Source organism: Lepus europaeus, chromosome 18 (genome assembly GCF_033115175.1).
Source record: "Lepus europaeus isolate LE1 chromosome 18, mLepTim1.pri, whole genome shotgun sequence".
Taxonomy (NCBI): domain Eukaryota; kingdom Metazoa; phylum Chordata; class Mammalia; order Lagomorpha; family Leporidae; genus Lepus; species Lepus europaeus.
The window spans coordinates 5,966,681-5,985,573 of NC_084844.1; the positions used below are offsets into that span (position 1 = coordinate 5,966,681).

An 18,893-nucleotide genomic window follows, 5' to 3' on the forward strand; every position below is an offset into this window, starting at 1 on the left:
CACGTGGCAGGCAGCTCATGGAGTCGTCCGAGAGGGAGGGATTGGAGGAAGGAGGCCATCAGAGCCCCCAGCGCCTGGGCAGGGGTACGGAGACGGGGAACTTCCCAGCTTTTCTGCAGTCTAGATTGCTCTGTGTTCCTGGTGGCTTGGGGCGTTAGGGGGAGGGTCCCAGGTGCAAGGAGGGCCCTGGAGCCCAGAGGAGAATTAGCGCTGAGTCCCCTGTGCCACGGGGGTATCGGGGCGGGGGGGCACAGCCTCCTTTCTGTGTAGCAGAAAGAGAAGATAACTGAATGTGGCTCCCACCTGTGTGACCGACGGGGGATGGAGCAGGGGAGCCCCCACCCCCCACCCCATCCGCTGACCTCACAGCCTCCTGACTGGGAGGGAGAAGAGTGGGGGGTGGGCACGTGGGGAGGGAGGAGGGATGGGGCCGAGAGTGATGCAAGTAGGGAAAGACCTCAGGATTTCAAGCTTGGAGGGCATCCTGGTAAAGACCCAACCCAGGGCCGGCGCTGCGGTGCAGTGGGGTAATCCTCCACCTGCAGTGCCGCCATCCCTTATGGGTGCCTGTTCGAGTCTCGGCTGCTCCACTTCTGATCCAGCTCTCTGCTGTGGCCTGGGAAAGCAGTGGAAGATGGTCCAGGTCCTTGGGCCCCTGCACCCCGTGAGAGACCCGGAGGAGGCTCCTGGCTTCGGATCAGCACAGTTCTGGCTGTTGCCGGTGGAAGACCGCTCTGCCTCTCCCTCTCACTGTCTGTAACTCTACTTCTCAAATAAATAAAGAAAATATTTTTAAAAAAATCTAAGACGCAACTCAAGGTTCAACATCAAACCCACACCCCCTTCCCCCCAAGGAAGAGCAGTGCTCCCAGATTCCTGCTCCTGCCCCTCCCAGCTGGCCCGGGGGAGCCTGGTGTCCCACTCTGACGTCCGGAAGTCGCCAGAACACCCTCCCCTGGCCCCTCATCAGCTGAGGCAGGAAGGCCCTTTTAAAAGTTCCTGTCCCGGCCGGCGCCGCGGCTCACTAGGCTAATCCTCCGCCTTGTGGCGCCGGCACACCGGGTTCTAGTCCCGGTTGGGGTGCCGGATTCTATCCCGGTTGCCCCTCTTCCAGGCCAGCTCTCTGCTATGGCCCGGGAGTGCAGTGGAGGATGGCCCAAGTCCTTGGGCCCTGCACCCGTATGGGAGACCAGGAGAAGCGCCTGGCTCCTGGCTTCGGATCAGCGCAATGCGCTGGCTGCAGCGCGCCGGCCGCGGCGGCCATTGGAGGGTGAACCAATGGCAAAAGGAAGACCTTTCTCTCTCTCTCTCTCTCTCTCTCTCTCTCTCTCCCCACTCTGCCTGTCAAAAAAAAAAAAAAGTTCCTGTCCTGGGGCAGGTGCTCTCCTGGGGCCGGCACTCTGATGTAGTACGTTAAGTCTCCACCTGAGACAGGCATTCCGTATGGGCGCCGGTTCGAGTCCTGGCTGCTCCTCTTCTGATCCAGCTCTCTGCTGTGGCCTGGGAAAGCAGTAGAAGATGGCCCAAGTCCTTGGGGCCCTGCACCCATGTGGGAGACCTGGAAGAAGCCCCTGGCTCCTGGCTTCGGATTGGCCCAGCCCCGGCTTTTGTGGTCATTTGGGGAGTGAGCCAGCAAGCGGAAGACCTCGCTCTCTCTGTAACTCTGCTTCTCAAATAAATAGATAAACCTTAGGAGAAAAAATCCCTGTGCTGAGCGCCTTGCACCCCGGGGGACGTGAGGGAGGGTGGACTTCCTGAGCAGCCACAGTGGCCGGGGGTGGAGCCGCGTCCCCTCCCTCACTTCCTGTATCTGGAGCAGTGGGACAGAGACCAGAGTGTCGCCTGCAAGCCCCCGCCCTGCAGGGTGAGGTTCCTCTACCCCAGGACCGGACCTGCAGGTGGGGAGACGCCCCCCACCGCTGTGACGGCTCGTATGACTGTGCAAGGTAAACGTGTTCATGTGTGACCCTGTGTGCGTGACCATGTGTGGCTGTGCGTGTGTGACCCTGTGTGCGTTAGCCTGTGTATATGTGTGACCACGTGTGTGTGACCCCGTGTGCGTGTGTGACTGTGTGGCCCCACTTTGGGTTCCCCTGGGAGGAGAACAGAGATGGAGCCCCACCAGCTATGGCGTCGCCCATGACCTGTGCCCCACAGCTGGGCTCTGCTGGCTGGACGTTTGCTGACCTTCGGCCCTGGGCTCAGATGGTGGCCTCTGAGGGCCAGTCTGTGTGGAACACCGCTCTGGTGCGCTGCTCAGGACCTGCCCAGCCCCCACACTGGCAGCTGGAGAGAGAAGCCGGCAGCTCTCTGGCCATGGCCAAAAGGTCACAGTCCCTAGGCTGGGACAACCAGCATGGGGCAGCAGGTGGACCTCAGGAGATGCCCCCAGGGGACATTAGTCACAGCTCCAGGTAAGGCCAGCTGGCGCTGCTGGCCTCTGGTGGGGGCAGGCCAGGGATGCTGCTCAGCACCCTTGGTGCACGGTGCACAGTGCACGGGCGGCCGCACCGAAGGGACTGCTTGGCCCTAGACCAGGGTCGGGGCAGGGGTCCCCGCGCACCCTGGCCCCGGTCCACCACCCGTGGACTCCACCCCACGCAGGATCCCTCTTCGTGGGAACAGGAACCTGCTTCCCTCGCCCCCCACTTTGCTCTGCGCTTACAAGGCGGTCGGCCCTGGGTCCGGATGGGACAGCGAGGAGCCGACAACCGCAGCCGGCGAAGCAACGTGGCCGGGCCCCCTCCGGGGCGCGAGCGCAGACCGCCGGCGCCGGATCGGGTTGCAGAGGGCGGGGCTTGGGGCGGGGCGGAAGGCGGCCGTGGATTGGCTGGGGCGGGGCGGGAGGGGCCTCTCTGGGGAGTGACGGGTGGGCGGGGCCTCCTGGGGAGTGACATCGCCTCCCCGCGGCTCCGCCCCCCTCCCCCCCTCCCCCGGTCCAGGTGCGCCGCGGGCCGTGGGGTGTCCGCAGGCGGATCCCGCGCCCCGTGCCCACCCTGGCAGGGCAGGGCCACCGCTGGAACGCTCCGTAGTAAAACTGTGATGTCGCCTCTGTGCGAGTCCTAGCTGTGCGAATCCGTTCTGGGCGGATCAACCCGGAGAGGGTGCCTGGGGTCGGGGGCGGGGAGTGGGGGGAGCAGCCGCGTGAGGTCGGGGCCACCGCGGTCCAGGACTCAGCGCCTCTTTCCTGGTGGGGAGGCGACCCTGGGCCCGCCCTGTCCCAGACACTGAGCGGAGGCCGCTGGGGCCCACGGGCAGCACAACCCATGCACACTGCAGGGGGGACCCCAACCCCAGGGCTTAAGCGGGACGGGAGGCATAGGGGTCCATTTTAAAGATGAAGAACCTGAGGGAGGGTTAAGGGAGCTGCTAAGAGCCAGGATCTCGGCCTGTGGGCCCCTGATCCCGAGTCCTCTCCCCACCCTGCCTCCCGCTGTGAGGGGGCAGCTGGGTCTCTGGTCCCATGCCCTTCCCTGAGGGTGCTGGTGACCCCCTCGCTCGCCCCCACCCAGAGGCACCTGCCACCCTGGCCTCTGACATTCGCAGCAAGCTCTTTTCAAGGAGGCTGAGGTCAGAGCCACACCCCAAGCCCAGGAGGACGAGGGAGGTCGGAGCACTCCCGGGCCGGCGGGCACGGATGCTAAATAATTCATTCGGCTGCTGAGAGCAGGGGCTGCAGCTTCCTGGAGGCAGACAGCAGACAGGAGGCAAAGCCTGGCCCCCGGCACCTGTGGCTGACCTTGGGGTGTCCCCCTGGGCCTTGGCGAGAATGGGTTGGAGGGGCTGACAGACCCTTCCCCGCCGCGGCACCACTGCAGGGCAGAGCGCGTCACGCTGCCTGGCCCTTGCCTGGCCCGGGAGCTCTGAGAGCCGCACTAGGGCACCGGAGCTGGCTGTGCCCTCGGCAGGCCCTGCCCCGGAGTAGGCGATCATGCCAAGCCCCAGGATGGCTCTCTGTGACCTGCATCCCCCACCCAGCCCCTCCCCCACCCCATCTCTCCCGCATTTTGTGTGGGGTCCCCGGTCTCTGGGTTCGGCTGGCTGACAGCTCAGGGTTTGCTGGAGGCTTGGTTTATCTTAGAGCAAGAAAAAGCTTAACCCGAATCAAACAGCCTTCGCTGGCGCTGGCGTAGAAAGAAAGGAGTTTGTATTCAACAAACCCAGGAAGTTAGCAGCAGGGAGCTCCCACAGTCGGGATCGGTGGTCCCACGCGGAGCAGGCAGGATGGAGCCCGACTTCTCCGAGCTGTGAGGTGTGATGGTGGGTGTGAAGTTTACCCAGCACAGTCTGACGATGAGGGGTCTGCGGTGGGTTCAGGCCTCTTCTCGTGTCTTCCATCCAAGGCTGTGTGGGACACAGCTCAGCCACCCGCAGAGACCGTCCCGTCCCCCTGCAAAGCACCGGCATCTCCTCCCAGCCCAGCACTGGGAGAGCAGGGCCCCTATGCGCTCCTGAGTCCAGGCAGGCGCACCCCCCTCACCCTCGCCCGCAGACCCCCAGGAGCTCAGGCAGTAAACAAGCCACACTCACTGCTGTCTGGCACCGCCAGGGACCCTCTGAGAGCAAGGCCGCGTCTTTATTTACCGAAGGGATCTGAGGGCCACGAACCCAGATCAAGAGAAGAGATTCACGGAGCTCACCCTCCCACTGGTCAGAGGAACGTACAACCTCAACTTGTACTCGGACAGGTAAGTGGCGAGGCGAACTGGCGGGGGGGGGATGGTGGTGTTAAGAGGTGCTCACACCTGGGGGGTCACAGCTAGAGGTGATCACGCCTGGGGGGGTCACACCTGAGGGAGTCACACCTGCAAGAGTCACACCTGGGGGGTCACAGCTGGAGGAATCACACCTGGATATGCTCACACCTGGGGGAGTCATACCTGGAGGAGTCACACCTGGGGGGTCACAGCTGGGGGAGTCACACCTGGAGGTGCTCACAGCTGGAGGAGTCACACCTGGGGGAGTCACACCTGGGGGGTCACAGCTGGGGGAGTCACACCTGGAGGTGCTCACAGCTGGGGGAATCACAGCTGGAGGACTCACATCTGGGGGGGTCACAGCTGGGGGAGTCACACCTGCGTAAGTCTTCTTCTGCGGTGACTGATCATCCAATTTATTTTCTTTTTTTAAAAAAGACTCATTTGTGTATTTGAAAGGCTGAGTGACAGGGAGAGGGAAAGAGAGAGAGCTTCCATCTGCTGCTCACACGGTCAAAGCTAGCAACAGCTGCAGCTAGGCCAGGGAGAAGCCAGGAACCAGGAGCTCCACCCGTGTCTCCCACGTGGGTGGCAGGAACCCAAGTACTTGGGTCATTGTTGCGTTACAGGGAGCTGGACTGGAAGCACGAGGCAGCCAGGATTTGCACCAGGCACTCTGATGGGAGATGTGGGTATCCCAGGCTGTGGCTTAACCTGCTGCACTACAACACCCATCTCTGTTCACCTAATTTAACTCTGGAAAATGCTCCCAGGACAAAGGCACTGGCAGCTGGGGCCGGAAGGGTGGCTTTGGAGAGCTGTGGGACCGTCCACAGAGTGTCTCCCCAGAGAACCGCTCTTGGGCTCACCCTGCACCTTGGCACCCACGGGTGACGCTGGGCTGAGGACTGGGCTCCAGGGAGCACCTGGGGAGGAAGTGGCCTTGGCTAAGTCAGCTCTCTGGTCCCCAAGCACAGGACACAGGATGCTGCCACATGTCCCACCTGAGTCAGGATCTGGGTGTCTCTGTCCTTGCTGCCGGCATTCCGCGGGTCCTGAGAAAGCCCCCCTCTTGCCAGGGTGGCTGTCGGGACCCCCTGGGGTATGTCCTAAGGCTGAGGACACCAATGTCCACCGGTGACGCGAGCAGCACTCGCCTGGGTGGCCTGAGAGAACCTGCCACCCAGGGTGAGGTAGAAAACACCCTGCCCCTCAGGACAGGGCATTCACTCTCAGCACTTGACCCTGAAGGTGGGGATGGCTAGGTCAGGGTTGCGGTGAGAAGGGCACACAGCCGGGACCCCCAGGCCCTGCAAGAAGCAGCATCTGTCCAGGCGGAGCTTGGCCTCAGCTCACTGCCCTCCTGCAGCCCAGGAGGTGGCCCTGGGACAAGGGCAGAGCCGCCTTCTGCTGTGGTTTGGCAAAGATGACCCTGAGATCCACCGAGGCACAGAGCAGGCCAGGCCAGTGCCGACAGCAGGGTGGCCAGGCCGGGAAGGCCCAGCATCAGGATGGGCGCAGGAGGCCTGTGGTTCACCTGGAGAGCCACGCATGGAGCCAGGGGCACAGCGATTGGGAGACAGGTGGGAGGCTGCAGACGGGTTCTTGCAACCACAGTCACCGGGGGACGAGTACAGGAGCCCCAGTCATGGTTCAGGCCTCCCCACATCCCTGCCCAGTCCACTGCTTCCGGGTGGCGGCCTCCGGTCCCTCCCAGCTCCAATGCCAAGGGCAGGAAAGGTGCTGAACCGGGCCCAGCCCGGGAAGAGAAGAGTGAGGACGAAGGAAGGTGCCGTGGCGTTACCATCTCGTTTTATTTTGCGGGGACTGAGCCTAAAGTAACCAGAAAAAGACAGGCGTCAAAGGGGAGCGGACTACAGGGGCCCAGGAAAGGTTCTTCCTAATAAAAGCCCGTCCCCAGGGGCCTGGGGCCATCTGAACATAGGAGAAGTTCGCAAGCCTTATTCTTCCTTCCAGCAACTTTTCTCTCCCTCTCAACCAAAACATTCTTTTCCCTCTGCAACCAGTGTCAGAAAATAGCTCGGACAGCCTGGGAAGAAACGTTCCCAAGCCCGGGAGGGGCAGGCTCCCTGGGGCTGCGCCCTGGGGTCAGGATTCGGCTGTCTCGTCCACACAGCCTAGGACACTGGAGCCTGCGGGTTCTCCCAGGGTCGGCCAAGGAGAAAGTCTCTCGGTCAGGCCACGCTGTTTACCTGTACGGGGGGGCGGGACCATGGCACCGGGCCCCCATCCGACCCTGCAGTGGTCTGAAGCTGGGATTCTGAGTCTGCAAAGGGGAGGGAACTCCAGGCCTGTCCCCTTCCCAGGGCGGCTGTGGCCACTGAAGGGAGCGGATGTGCAAGGGGTTTTGTTGACGGTCAAGTACTGAGCGTGCGGACACGTCCCTGACTGCCCGGGAAGAAGCCGGGACCTGCCTGGCCTCTCCACCTGGGGCAGCGAGCCAGGGTCCTCTGTGCACCATCCGTCCCCACGGCCCTGGAGAGGCCACAGGATCCCCCCCACCCCCCCAAAGTATCTTCACTCCGTTCCCCCACGAGGAGCTGCCCTCCACACCAAGCTGCCTGCACCGGGGCCGCCTCCCTCTTCTGTCCCCATCCCAGGAGGTCCCAGGGGAAAGCTGCCTGCATCAGACGAGCCGGGACACAGGACAGCATCCCAGACACCACAGGAGCCCAGAAGTTCCTTCTCAGCGCGCTCAACGCAGGCAGAGGGTCCGCTCCAGCCCCCTCCTCAGCCTGCGGCTCTGCTACTGAACACAAAAGGAAAACTCAACGGCAACTTTCTTTGCGAGCTGGGTCTGGAGGGAGGAGAGAAAAGTCACCCAGAGGCCGGCGCTGTGGCGCAGCGGGTTAAGCCTCTGCCTGCAATGCCGGCATCCCATATGGTTGCTGGTTCGAGTCCCGGCTGCTCCACTTCCGATCCAGCTCCCTGCTGATGCACCTGGGAAAGCAGTGGAAGACCGCCCAAGAGTCTGGGCCCCTGCACCCACATGGGAGTCTTGGATGAAGCTCCTACTCTTGGCTTCAGCCTGGCCTGGCTCTGGCTGTTGTAGCCATCTGGGGAGTGAACCAGCGGATGGAAGATTCTCTCTCTCTCTCTCTGCCTTTCAAATAAATAAAGAAGTCTTAAAAAAAAAAAAAAAATAGAGGGTCACAGAAGCTCCGTGCCCAGGTCAGAAACCACGATCGCACAGCACGAGTTACTAAAGCAGACTTTATTAGGCACCTTTGTTCCTCACAGAGGAGCAAGCCCGGCCCGGAGCGCCTGGCGGCCACACCACACCCCCCCAAAAACACTACTTGGCTGGAGCGGGACCGCCGCGGGGGACCCTGCCATGAAGCTGGGGCTGGCTCCCCGACTCCACAAATACTGAGGAGTGGGTGGGGCCGCCCAGGACACCCACCCAGATGTTGGCAGACGGGGAGCCTCAGGCTCAGACAAGAGCTGCCCAGTGCCAGCCAGCAAGGGAGAAGGGAGCCACAGGGCACCGGTTCCAGGAGGGTCCCTCGCCCGGGCTGGGTCCTGAGGGTCCGGCTCCTCTGGCTCCTCCGGGCTCCTCCCGGCTGCGCCACCTCAGTCCCACACATAGGGGTTTCTAAAGACCTGCGAGCTCTTGCCATCTTGGGGCGGTGTGGCCACCCGGTGGCCCTGGGCAGCCGCGCACAGGTCCTCGGCCCGCAGGGTTGAGTTGGCACTGCCCACCACCTGGCTGTTGGCCGTGGCCCGCGGGAGGATGACGTCGTAAGCTCCCTCAGCCTACAAGGAAGAACAGGCGGTGTCACAGCAAGGGGCCCGGGGGCCGGTTCCGCCAGCCAGGATGCCTGCAGAGCGAGCTGCCAGCTCCCACATCGCGTACCCTCCGCCCCCTCCACCCCGGCAGCCAGACCAGGGCTGGAAACGCAGCCATTGACCCAGAGCCCCTGACCTCACCCTGCCCCGGGCATGGCTCCCAGGCACCTCTGGGGTCACCTCCAGCCCCTCCGGCCTCAGGGTAATCTTAGGTTCCCAAGGAGGATGAGCCGCTCTGGGCTGCCACAGCCCCAAGGCTGCCTTCCTCTAAGACCCTCACCCACAATGCCCAGCGCGCCCTTGTTGGGCTCTGAGCGTGCGCAGCCTCTCTGTGGGTCTGGACTGGCCGGTCTGATCTGAAGCCCAAAAACCCCATTGCTCTAGCGGGAGCCTGCAGCTGGGGCTGTTAGGAGAGGGTGCCCAGCTCCCACCCTGGAGGGAGAGTGGAGTCCCGGGCCCACCTGCCTTGTCCCCGTGGAAAGGGGCCCCAGGAACATCTAAGGGGTCTCAAACCTGGTCACCTGGTCTGCTGTCATGCACCCCCACCCCTGGGAGCTGGGTCCCACCCAGTGTGGTAAATGGGGGTGGTATCTGTTTAACAAGCGGGCGGGAGTGGGAGCCCTGATTTGCACTGTTTGCAGATCTGCCCGGGGCAGTCACTCCCGTCCAAGGTGATGTCAACGCAACACCTCAACACCGCTGCTGGCAACCGGGCAACAGCTGGCTCCCTCCCACCTCCCGCCTCCCCCAGCCTACGCTGGTGGCCAGTTCCCAGGTGACCTAATGTGGGGGGTTCGGGCACCGCGTTCTGAGAATTAGAAGAAAGTAGCCTAGCTGGCCAGGTGGCCCTCGAGGGACAGCCTGTGGCTGCCACTGCCCCTCCCACCCAAGTCCCCGGCTGCCCGCTGAGGCGCTGGGCAGGCAGCCCCTCACAGCCCCGCCCTGGCCACAGGTTCAGGCTTAGGGAGACGGAAGGAGCCAGGCCGGAGCTGTCCTGCCCCAGGCTGGGGGGGGCCCCGTGGTGAGAACACCACCCGCCGACTTCTCTGCTTCCTGTTCCCAGAATCCTGCCAACGCAGGTCACTGACCTCTCCCACAGCGCTGCCAGCCCAGGAGGAACCTAACCCACCGCCTTCCTGTTCCCGCCCCCTCCCTGGCTAACAGAGCAGCTGGCTTCCAGACCCCAGGGGAGGTGCAAGGTCGCGGGCTGGGGGAGGGGAAGGGGGAGGGGGCGTTGCTGGACAGCTGAGGTTAAGACACAAAAGCTACCCAGCCCCACTACCGCTGGCCCCTGTCCCTTCTGGGAGCACCTGGCTGAGACCCTTCCCTGTCACTTCCCCAGCTCTTAGCCGGCGGCTCTCACCAGCCCAGTGAGAGCTGGCGCTGCACTCACAGCATCTTGCCCGGTCTGGGTGTGACACCAGTGACACGGGACAAGTGCCAGCGCCATGGAGTGGAAGACATTGGATAGATCAGTCCCCCGAAAAGGGCTAAGAACTGGGGCTCCGGCTTCCCCGGGCTGACCACCTCCATGCCGACCCTGAGCTGGCCACCTGGTCCTCGCAGGTCCACCTGCTGAGGCTGGGCGCTGTGGCCCCCAGCAGGGTCGCGGCGATGCAGGGAACGAACCCACTCACCGGGCCCTTGTGCATCAGGGTCATCTCAGTGGGCTGGTAGACGCTGGTCAGCAGTTGCCCGTTGTAGCCGCTGTACGGGGACACTGGTCTCTTAGCTGCAAAGGGCAAACAGGCGCCATCTGAGGATGCCCGGCTCTCGGCCCCACCCCCACCCCTACCCCCAACCTAAGCAAGGCTCTCCTGGGGCGGGGGAGCGGGGCCCTGGTGTATCATCTACCCCATGAATGACCGGGGTGAGGCTGCGGCTGCGAGGGCCCCTCCCCACCGCCCGGCTTCCTTGCAGCGTGGGACCCCCGCCAAGCCTCCCTCGTCCGGAACAGCCCTGAGAAAACGCTGGGTCAGCAACCTTCACATCCCCATCCGCCCTCCAGGACCAGAGGACAGAGGCCAAGAGGGGCACACGGGCCTTCCGCCCGCCTTCCAAGATGGCCAGCCTCCAGCTCCGGCCTCTACCGCTCCGGGCCGGCCGCCAGGCGCCAGGGTAAATACAGCTGAGCCCCTCCCTCCCCCTCCCCAGCCCAAGACTCCTCGGTGTGCTAGCAGGGCTGAGCTGGGGCTGAGCTGGGTGCGGGTTCCCCCAGAGCCAGCCACCGAGACTGAATGCCGCTGGCTGGGCCCCCGCGGCTGGGGGTGCGGGGGAGGGCGAGCTTCCAGAAGCATCTGCAGCTCCAGGAATAGTTCCCCCCAGGCCTGCCTGCGGGGCGCTGGCTTCCTAGGCCTGGGAGCCACCGCGCACGCCTGTCTCCCGCAGGGCTCCCTAAACGCTGGCCTCATGCTATTGATCTTTCCATCTAGAAAAATAAAGGGTGGGGGGAGTAAAAACTCACAGCCCCAGAAATGTTTGCTGGGGGTGGAGAAAGGCCGGGACAGGCAGGCACAAGGAGAGGAGCAGAGGCAGGGGTGGTGGGCGGGGGGCCCTCCGTGGCTTCATCATTGCCGCCCACCCCGTGCACTCAGTGGCTCCTGCGGGGAGGGGCCGTGCTCAGCCCAGGTGGGCAGGTCAAGACCAAGTGCCCCGAAGGACACGGTCTCAGTTTGCAGAGAGGCAGGGATTTCTCTCGTTCCGGAGCTCCCACACCTCTGCCTCTCCACCAGACGCCACTGCCTGATAAACAGGCAGGAAAGGAAGTCCTAAGCCCTGAGCCATCATTTAAAAAAAAAGAAAAAACGAGTTATTTATTTTATCCGAAAGTCAGCGATGCAGAGAGAAAAGGAAAGAGATCTTCCATCTGCTGGTTCTCTCCCCTCATGGTCGCCATGGCCTGGGCTGGGCATGGGGCTTCCTCCAGGTCTCCCATGTGCGTGGCAGGGGCCCAAGCACTTGGGCCATCTTCTACCGCTTTTCTCAGACCATTGGCTGGGAGCTGAATCGGAAGTGGAGCAGCCGGGACTTGAACCGGTGCCCCCATGGGATGCTGACAATACAGGTTTGCCCTCTACGCCACAGTGCCGGCCCCCAACCCCCAGCCATTTTAGTCAGCACAGGGGTCTGGGGTTGAGGGGAGGCCTTTGAGATCATGCCAGCTTTTGGAAGAGGCTGCGCCTGGGAAAGGTGTGGACTGCATGCAACAGGGGCTTAGCACAGGGGCTGGGCACACAGGAGGCGCCCAGCAGATGCTCGTGGTCCTCCAGTCACCCACGGGCTGCTGAGGCACAGCACTCGCGGAAAAGACCTTGTTTTAAAGGACATGAAGATAACCAGGGATACACACATAATAGAGAACAAGTTCAGGGCTGGCACTGTGGCACAGCAGTTAAAGCCGCCGCCTGCGACGCCAGCAGCCCATGTGGGCATCAGTTCGAGTCCCAGCTGCTCCACTTCCAATCCAGCTCCCTGCCAATGGCCTGGGAAAAGCAGCACACGATGGCCCAAGTGTTTAGGTTCCTGAACTCATGTGGGAGACCTGGAAGAAGCTCCTGGCTTCAGCCTGACCCAGCCCTGGCTGTTGCTGGCATTTAGGAAGTGAACCAGCAGGTGGAAGATCTTTCTGTCTCTCTGTGTTTCAAGTAAACAGATAAAAGTTGTTTTTAGAAGTAGAATCGAGGGGCTTTAAGACCAAAAACTGTAGATAACCTAGAGAATCTTCCCTTTCGCCCCGGGGGCCAATTACCCTGGCCTACGGCAAAATCACGCAGGCTGCAGGCAGGGGGCGCACGCGCGGGGTCTGGAGACGCACCTGAGGCTGGCTCGTCCATGGAGAAGGCCTTGTTCTCCACAAACATGCTCTGGCCGGTCTGCTCCTTGAGGATGGTCTCGTAGCCCACGCCCCGGGTCGGGTACATGTCCCCCTGGTAGCTCTGCTCGGGGCTGGCCTTGGTCACCTGGGAGACCTCGGGGATGACGTAGAAGAGAACAAAGGCCCAGGCGTTGGCGGCGAGGGCGATGGCCAGCGTGGGGTCGTCCCAGGTGGGGCTGCTGTGCTGTTCGTTGCCGTAGGTGTACATGACGATCCACACCACCCAGATGGCAATGGACGTGGCCGTGGTGAGCAGCACGAAGACCCCGTGCTTGCGCCAGCGCTTGAAGCGGCCGCACAGGGCAGGCCAGGTGCCCACGAAGGCACCCAGGAGCAGCAGCATGACGTAGATGAGCGCCATGACGAAGTCCATGTTGGCGATGGCGCAGGGGGAGGCCACGGCCCAGCTCGCACTGCCATTGGCCGCGGCGCCAACCTCGCCGCCCCCTCGCACCAGGGTGATGACCAGCCACTCCGTGTTGATAATGACCTCCACCAGGGTCAGCAGCAGAGCCACGACGAAGATCACCCAGCCCCGCGGCCCGTGGTTCTTCCGGGCCAGGAAGTTGAGGGCAAAGACGTGGGCCACCAGGCAGGAGAAGCAGATGGCAAACAGGACGCCGAAGAGGAAGCGTCGGGACGTACAGGTGGAGAAGTCGGGCTTCACCACGCAGGCGAACACGAGGCAGAAGAGGCCCAGGGTGCCCAGCAGGAAGAAGACCTGGGTGCCCAGCAGGCTGCGCTTCTTGGTGTCCTGCACGAAGGGTAGGCTGGCCACAAGGATGATGGTGAGCACGAACGTGGTGACGACCCCCGCCCCGGCCACCGCCTCCAGGACGATGCCCCAAGCCCCAGAGCGGTCGCACAGGTTGTAGTAGAGGGGATTGAGGTCTGGGCTACAGCCAGGAGGGGCGTTCTGGGCCCGGGCTCCCGGGAGTAGGAGGAGAGGCAGTCCCAGGCACGTCAACAGGGCTCTGTGTGCCGCCATCCTGGCTCCCGGGCCAGGCTCCCGCTGGGACCCTGGAGAGAGAGAGAGAGAGAGGGCGAGCAAAATCAGTCCTCCAAGGCCAGACTCCAACATGCGCAGAGCTGCTTCCTGCTTGACCTGGGCAGACAATGCGAGTGGATCTGAGCTTCAGAATCCTTCTTAACACAGAGCTTCCAAAGGCACGCCCATGGACCACAGAGGCCAGTGAAGCGGAACCCATCTGTCAACCCCATTCCTTATCACGGAAAAGGACGCTCCTGGGGGTCGGATGTGGGTTCCCTCCCCTCCACCACCGTAACCCAGGTTCTAACATTCCCCAAGCTCCAGCAGCTAGGGGAGGGGTGGAGGCACATGTGAGCAAGTAGAAACCAAGCTAGTCGCCCGTTCGGCACTTCCAGAGCTCAGTGGGGGAGATACTGGGCCCTGACTCTGTCCCTTTAATGCCTGTCACTCACTCCTCATTCAACAAGGACTCAACAGCACCCCGGCAAGCACAGACTCCTCCATGATGCGATGGTGGAAGACGTGTGCCTACCAGCCCTCTCTTGTGCTCCCTCTCTGCCCTTCACTTCCCTTTAGGGCCAACTCCTGACTTGCGAAGCCACAGCCCTTTGTCTGGCTCAGCTGCTCAAGGCAAGGATAAAATAAACTCATCCTTCAGCTAGGGAGCTAATGACTTCATGCAACAATTCTCCTATGAGACATTAACATTTTAAAAGCCAAGAACCAGGCAAGGGCAAGGCAAAACCCCAAGGAATTCATCTGTAACGAAGACTTCAAGACGCCGTAGGCAGAAGGCAAGAGAGGCATCTTTTATTAACACCGGGAAGGTAACTTCTTACTCCGGCCACTCACAGAAGTTCTGCCAATCTGCACCCAACCCCGGCTCGCAGCGCCAATCCGATTTTCCCCGTGTGGGATCGGAGGAGGGACAGGCGGAGGGAGGTTACAGACCAAATGCGTGAGTTTTCCTATCTAAAATGTACTCAGCACAGAAATGCCAATGCCTTGAAGAGAAAGGTGTAAAGTGCCACATTATGAAATGCAAGTACTCCAAAGCTAAGTCACCCCGCATGTTCAAATGACAAGCGATCATCCTGCCTCTTCCAGCCCTGTCTCCGAAAACTGCACCCAAGCTGTCCCGGGCTGACAGCGGCCACTGGTGGCTGGCGAGGGAACAGCACCAACGAGCTCCCCGTCCTCCCACCACATCTCGGCCTCCTTTTTGGAGGTGAGAGCTGGGAGAGGCTTGTTACTGGCCCTGGTTCACCTCCTTGCTGTTTCCCGATCTGGGGAACACACAGGCCCATGTTTTACTCCGGCCACATCCCGGGGGAAACAGCGGCTGCTGTTCTCCGAGCTGGGGAACACACAGGCCCAAACACAGCGGCGACTTGGTGGGATTTGGAAGCAAATGAGAGAGGAGAGTTATACAAAGGAGAAAACAGACGCCCAACACCACACAAGAGAGTTCGCCTCTAGGAGGGAGACAGGTGCGGTAGGCAGGCAGAAGAGGAAGGGACAGAAGCCAAAGACCTCCCAGGAGCACCTTATTGAAGATGTAAGACAGAGGTGCCTCGTCCCAGTCCCAGCACCGCCACAAGCCAGGCACACGAAGCCGCTAAGGCCTGAGGATCGTCAGGTAGGGGACGGGGCCAAGCAGAAGAGGGGAGGGTCAAAGCCCCAAGCTGAGCCCCAAGCTGAGCCCGCGGTCAGGGCCAAAGAAAGCAACTACTCCCCCAGGCACAAGCTGGGGGGGGGGGGGCGGCAGCTTAGAGACGCACAGACCAGGTGTGCAGTCCAGGTGTGCAGTGCGGAGCCCCCGCAGGCTGCTCTTAGCCCTGGGGGTGGAGGGTGTGGCCAGAGTTTCACTTTAAGTGGTCAGTCCGGCAAGGACAGCACCAGGCAGGTGATGGTTCTGGTGGGCACACCTTCATCCCAGTTGGCAGATCGAGGCCGTAGGGGCAGGTCCGAGGCACCCTTCCCAAAACCCAATCTCAGGACTGGGTGGGTGGGGATTTGGCTGAGGCAAGTTCCAATCTGGTAACGGGCGCGCCTAGACAAAACACCCGCCCAGGTCCCGTTTGGTGCAGGGGCCTCTTGTGGTTGCCTCTTGCCCTAGAAATCTGGGGACTTGGGCACACACCTCTGGCCGCAGCACCTCACAGGCACCTGGGCCAGGGACAGGAGAGCTCCACAGCACCCCCCCCCCTTCCTCTTGACTTCCGGTCAACAATTTCCTCCTTGGCCTTACCTACAAGTCGCCCTCCCCCATGGGGAGTGCCGAGGACTGCCCTCGCCTCCATCCGGTGGCACGCTGCTGCCCGGCTGCCCCGAAGCTTACTGACCTCCCACGCAATAACCTGCTCCCACCCTGGGAGGTCTCACCTCTCTCTGGTCCTCAAAAAAGGGCACTGGGCCTGGCCTCGCCATATCCTCTGCCTAGGACGGGGGTCCTTGATGCAGCCCTTGGAGAAGCGGGCTGAAGGCGGACCCAGCTCTGCCCACCGGCTCTTCTCCGAGGCCCCAGGAGCACCTCCTGCCTCCCGTGGGTCCCTACCCTTAGATGGGGCTTCCTGGGCCTCGGACATCTGAATCCTGTGTCCGGATCTCTCCCACGGGGTGCGGGGACTGGTGACCACAGCATCCCTGGTAACATCTGGCCTCGGGCCCAGCGGACACTGGACAATCGTCCTTGGAACGGACCCAATGCCCGCCTCCCTCCCAGCCACTCTCGAGGGTCCTGTATTAAAAGTATTTGTGGGAGGCGAGGTGGGAGGGGGCCCTCCCTCTTCTGCCTGTGAGTCTCCAGACCCCAAAGCCAAAGCCCAGCTTCAGGCGATTTCCCGGACAGAAGGGCCCTTCTGCTGTACGCACCGCTCGGCCCCTCAGCCCTGGGCTCTGGTCACAGGCAGCCCAGACCAGTTCCAGAAGCCCCTTCCTCTTTCTCCAGGGGGAGCCCAGAGGTGGGCTCAGAGGCCCAGCTGGCCATGACCGGCTCCCCCCAGCTCCAGGGGAGACACAGAGCTTTCCAGAGCAATACCCCCACCATCCTCACCAAGCCCTAAAACGCCCCCCTGGTGGGGAACTGGGGACCTCCCTGGGAAGAGCTCCCTGGACTCCACCCCAGGGCTCCCAGGGAGCCACAGCCAGAGGCCAGTGGGGGCAGGGACCTCTGTGGTGCGACCTCCCTCCCCAGTGCCATCGAGCAGCCCCGGCAGGAGGATGGACGACCCCCACCCAGCAGCCTCCCCTACTCCTCTGTGTCTACCCCTTCATCAGGTCCCACTGTCCCACCCTCTGGGGCTTAACACATCCAATAAAAGGGGGCGGGGGATGCCTGGGCCTGGATGGAGCTCCTCCGTGGCCAAGTGGGAGGGGGCTTCTGGAATCTCAGCCCAGACCCCACACCAGGAGTGGGCAGTGGGGATGCAAACACACACACCATTCTGAGACTCCCAGGGTAAGTTCTGGAATGTCACTCCCAACACCCACCTCTCCCCCCCCCCCCCACCAACGGAAGGCACGAGGCAGGGGTGGGGGCCCCAGGGGCCAAACCCCACTCCTTCACTCCTTCACTCCTTTGGTTCAGGGCTTTTGGATCGAGATGGGGGAGCTTGCGAGGGGCTGAGTCTTCCCGAGGGGGAAGCAGGCTGGGGGGGGGGGGGCACTCAGGCAGGCAGGAAAAGCAGAGGGTGGGGCGTGGGGGTGGGGTGGGGTCTGGAGGCCGGCGGTCAGGAGCGCGGGCTCTGAGGGTCCGGAATTCCAAACTTCCCGCAGACAGATTCCTGGCCCTCCCTCCAGGCTCCCGCCCGGGCCACTGCCGTCTACACCCGCGCTTCCCGGGTCGTCCGAACAGAAGGCGCAGGGGAGCCGGTTACTCTCTCCTGTTCGCTCTGGCCGCAGAAGCCCGCCCTCCCGGCGCCCAGCAGTGGGCAGCCGGGAGGACCGCAGCCACCGGGGGGGAAGGGGCGCCCCCGGGGACCCCCGATGGTGGGGTCCTTCCCCGCCCTCTGCCAGGCGGCAGCTCCAGGCTTTCTCTATCCCCAGTCCCCGGCCCGCTCGGGTTTGGAAACTTTGGGCACCCAGCGGAGTTGGCGCGGCGTGCCCTGTCCCCCGGCCCAGGCCCTGGCCCCGGCCCCAGCCCCCTCCCCGCCGGCCCGACCCGATTCTTCCGGGCGCCCAGGGAGGGCGGAGCGGAGTCGACGGTCTTTACCTGGGACGCGCCGCAGGCCCGGCTCCAGCGCGGCGTTTGGGGCCAACTCCAGCCCCAGGCGGGGCACGGGCGGCGGTGGGAGGGGCTCGGCGCGGGGCGCGGGGCCAGGCCCGGCCCTGGCTTGGGGTGGCGGGGCCCGGGCGGGGGCGCGGAGCCTGCCTCTCCCCGGGGCCCCGGCTGCGCCGGCCGCGCGCGCTCGCACTGCCGCTCGCTCTCCGGCCGCCCTCTCCCCGCGCACAGCGCCTTTCCCCTCGGCGAGGGTGGGCCGGCGCCTGCATCACCGTGACATCACCTCCATTCTCGGCGCTTATCGGGCGCTCGCAGCGCTCCAGGTACGTGCGAGCCTTTCGCCCGGGAACAAAGCCCGCCCGGCCCGCCCCCTCGACTCACCTCCAGGCTGGGCCGAGTGCACTTGGCGGCCGGGAAGGGCTGATCCGAGTTTCTGGCCGAGCTGGCCAGTGGGTTGTTGCTGTTTACCGCCACGCCCCCGCACGCGGGCGCGCGCTCACTCGCGCGCACTCACTTTCTGCACCCGTCTCGCTCCGCGGGAAGCGGGCTGGGGGGCGGCCCAGCTCGCGCGCGCCCCGACAGGCACGCAGGCCACCCGGGCGCGTCTCTGCGTGGCGGGCACCCGGCCTCGCACACCTCCGGGCTGGCCGGCCCGGGCACGGCTCGCAGCTCTGGGATGGATCTCCGCACACACTTGGACACAAAGTCCGTCTTTGTCACGCCTCCCGCGCCCCCTCCCTTCCCCAAGGCGCACACGTGGACACACCGCACACTCAGTCCACCTTTTGCACGCGCGCTCCTTCCGGCCGAGCCCAGCGCCACCGCGGGCCGCGGGCAGACCTTGCTCCGGGCTTCCTGCGGCCGCCCTAGACCCGGCCCCAACTCGGAGCGCGCTCCCCTCCCCGCGTCCCGGTTCCCTGTTCTGGCTTGTCCTAATTAGTCCACGGTCTTGCTCCCCGAGGTGCGGTGTCTAGCTCGGCCCCCGCGGTCTCCGAGCTCCGGGACACGCTGGCCCCGACTCGGAGGGACCTGCCCAGGAGTTCTTGTTCCCCTGCGCCCCACCCCCACTCCGCGCCTGAGCCGGATCGGCGGGGCCGCCCCACTCTCCGCTCTGGCCCCCTGGAATCCGCAGGAACCGGCACGCTAATACCTGCTGGGACCCCTCCGGCCCAGTAAACAAGCCGATTTTCCTGCCGCCTTCCCCCGGGGGCCGCGAGCTGTGCCGGGAGCTCGGAGCCCGGGGTGGGGCCCAGTTAGCTTGCGCTCGGGGCCCGCAGGGACCCAGGTGCCCAGGGAAGG

At 63.6% G+C, this 18,893-nt stretch overlaps 1 protein-coding gene across 2 annotated transcripts; it reads right to left on the reverse strand.

The window, feature by feature from the left end:
• Window positions 1-7,896: 7,896 nt before the first annotated feature.
• On the reverse strand, window positions 7,897-18,383 carry GPRC5C (G protein-coupled receptor class C group 5 member C). Of its 2 annotated transcripts, none has more exons than XM_062216739.1 (4): window positions 17,976-18,383; window positions 12,322-13,401; window positions 10,145-10,239; window positions 7,897-8,474 (listed from the first exon to the last, which is right to left on the reverse strand). In XM_062216739.1, exons 2-4 carry the CDS (start codon window positions 13,367-13,369, stop codon window positions 8,292-8,294), a joined length of 1,326 nt encoding a protein of 441 aa, XP_062072723.1. In that variant the 5' UTR covers window positions 13,370-13,401; window positions 17,976-18,383; the 3' UTR covers window positions 7,897-8,291. The 2 variants fall into 2 exon arrangements, with proteins under 2 accessions (XP_062072723.1, XP_062072724.1); XM_062216740.1 differs by lacking the exon at window positions 17,976-18,383 and adding an exon at window positions 17,586-17,682.
• Window positions 18,384-18,893: the final 510 nt, after the last annotated feature.

What these genes read in the sequence shown, in the direction of transcription:
- GPRC5C (XM_062216739.1), bottom strand. Translation starts at nt 13,369, where the DNA reads ATGGCGGCACACAGAGCCCTGTTGACGTGCCTGGGACTGCCTCTCCTC. An exon ending in CATGGACGAGCCAGCCTCAG is followed by an intron (nt 10,240 to 12,321) that starts GTGCGTCTCCAG and finishes TGCCCTTTGCAG; the next exon opens with CTAAGAGACCAGTGTCCCCG. An exon ending in CCCTGATGCACAAGGGCCCG is followed by an intron (nt 8,475 to 10,144) that starts GTGAGTGGGTTC and finishes TCTTCCTTGTAG; the next exon opens with GCTGAGGGAGCTTACGACGT.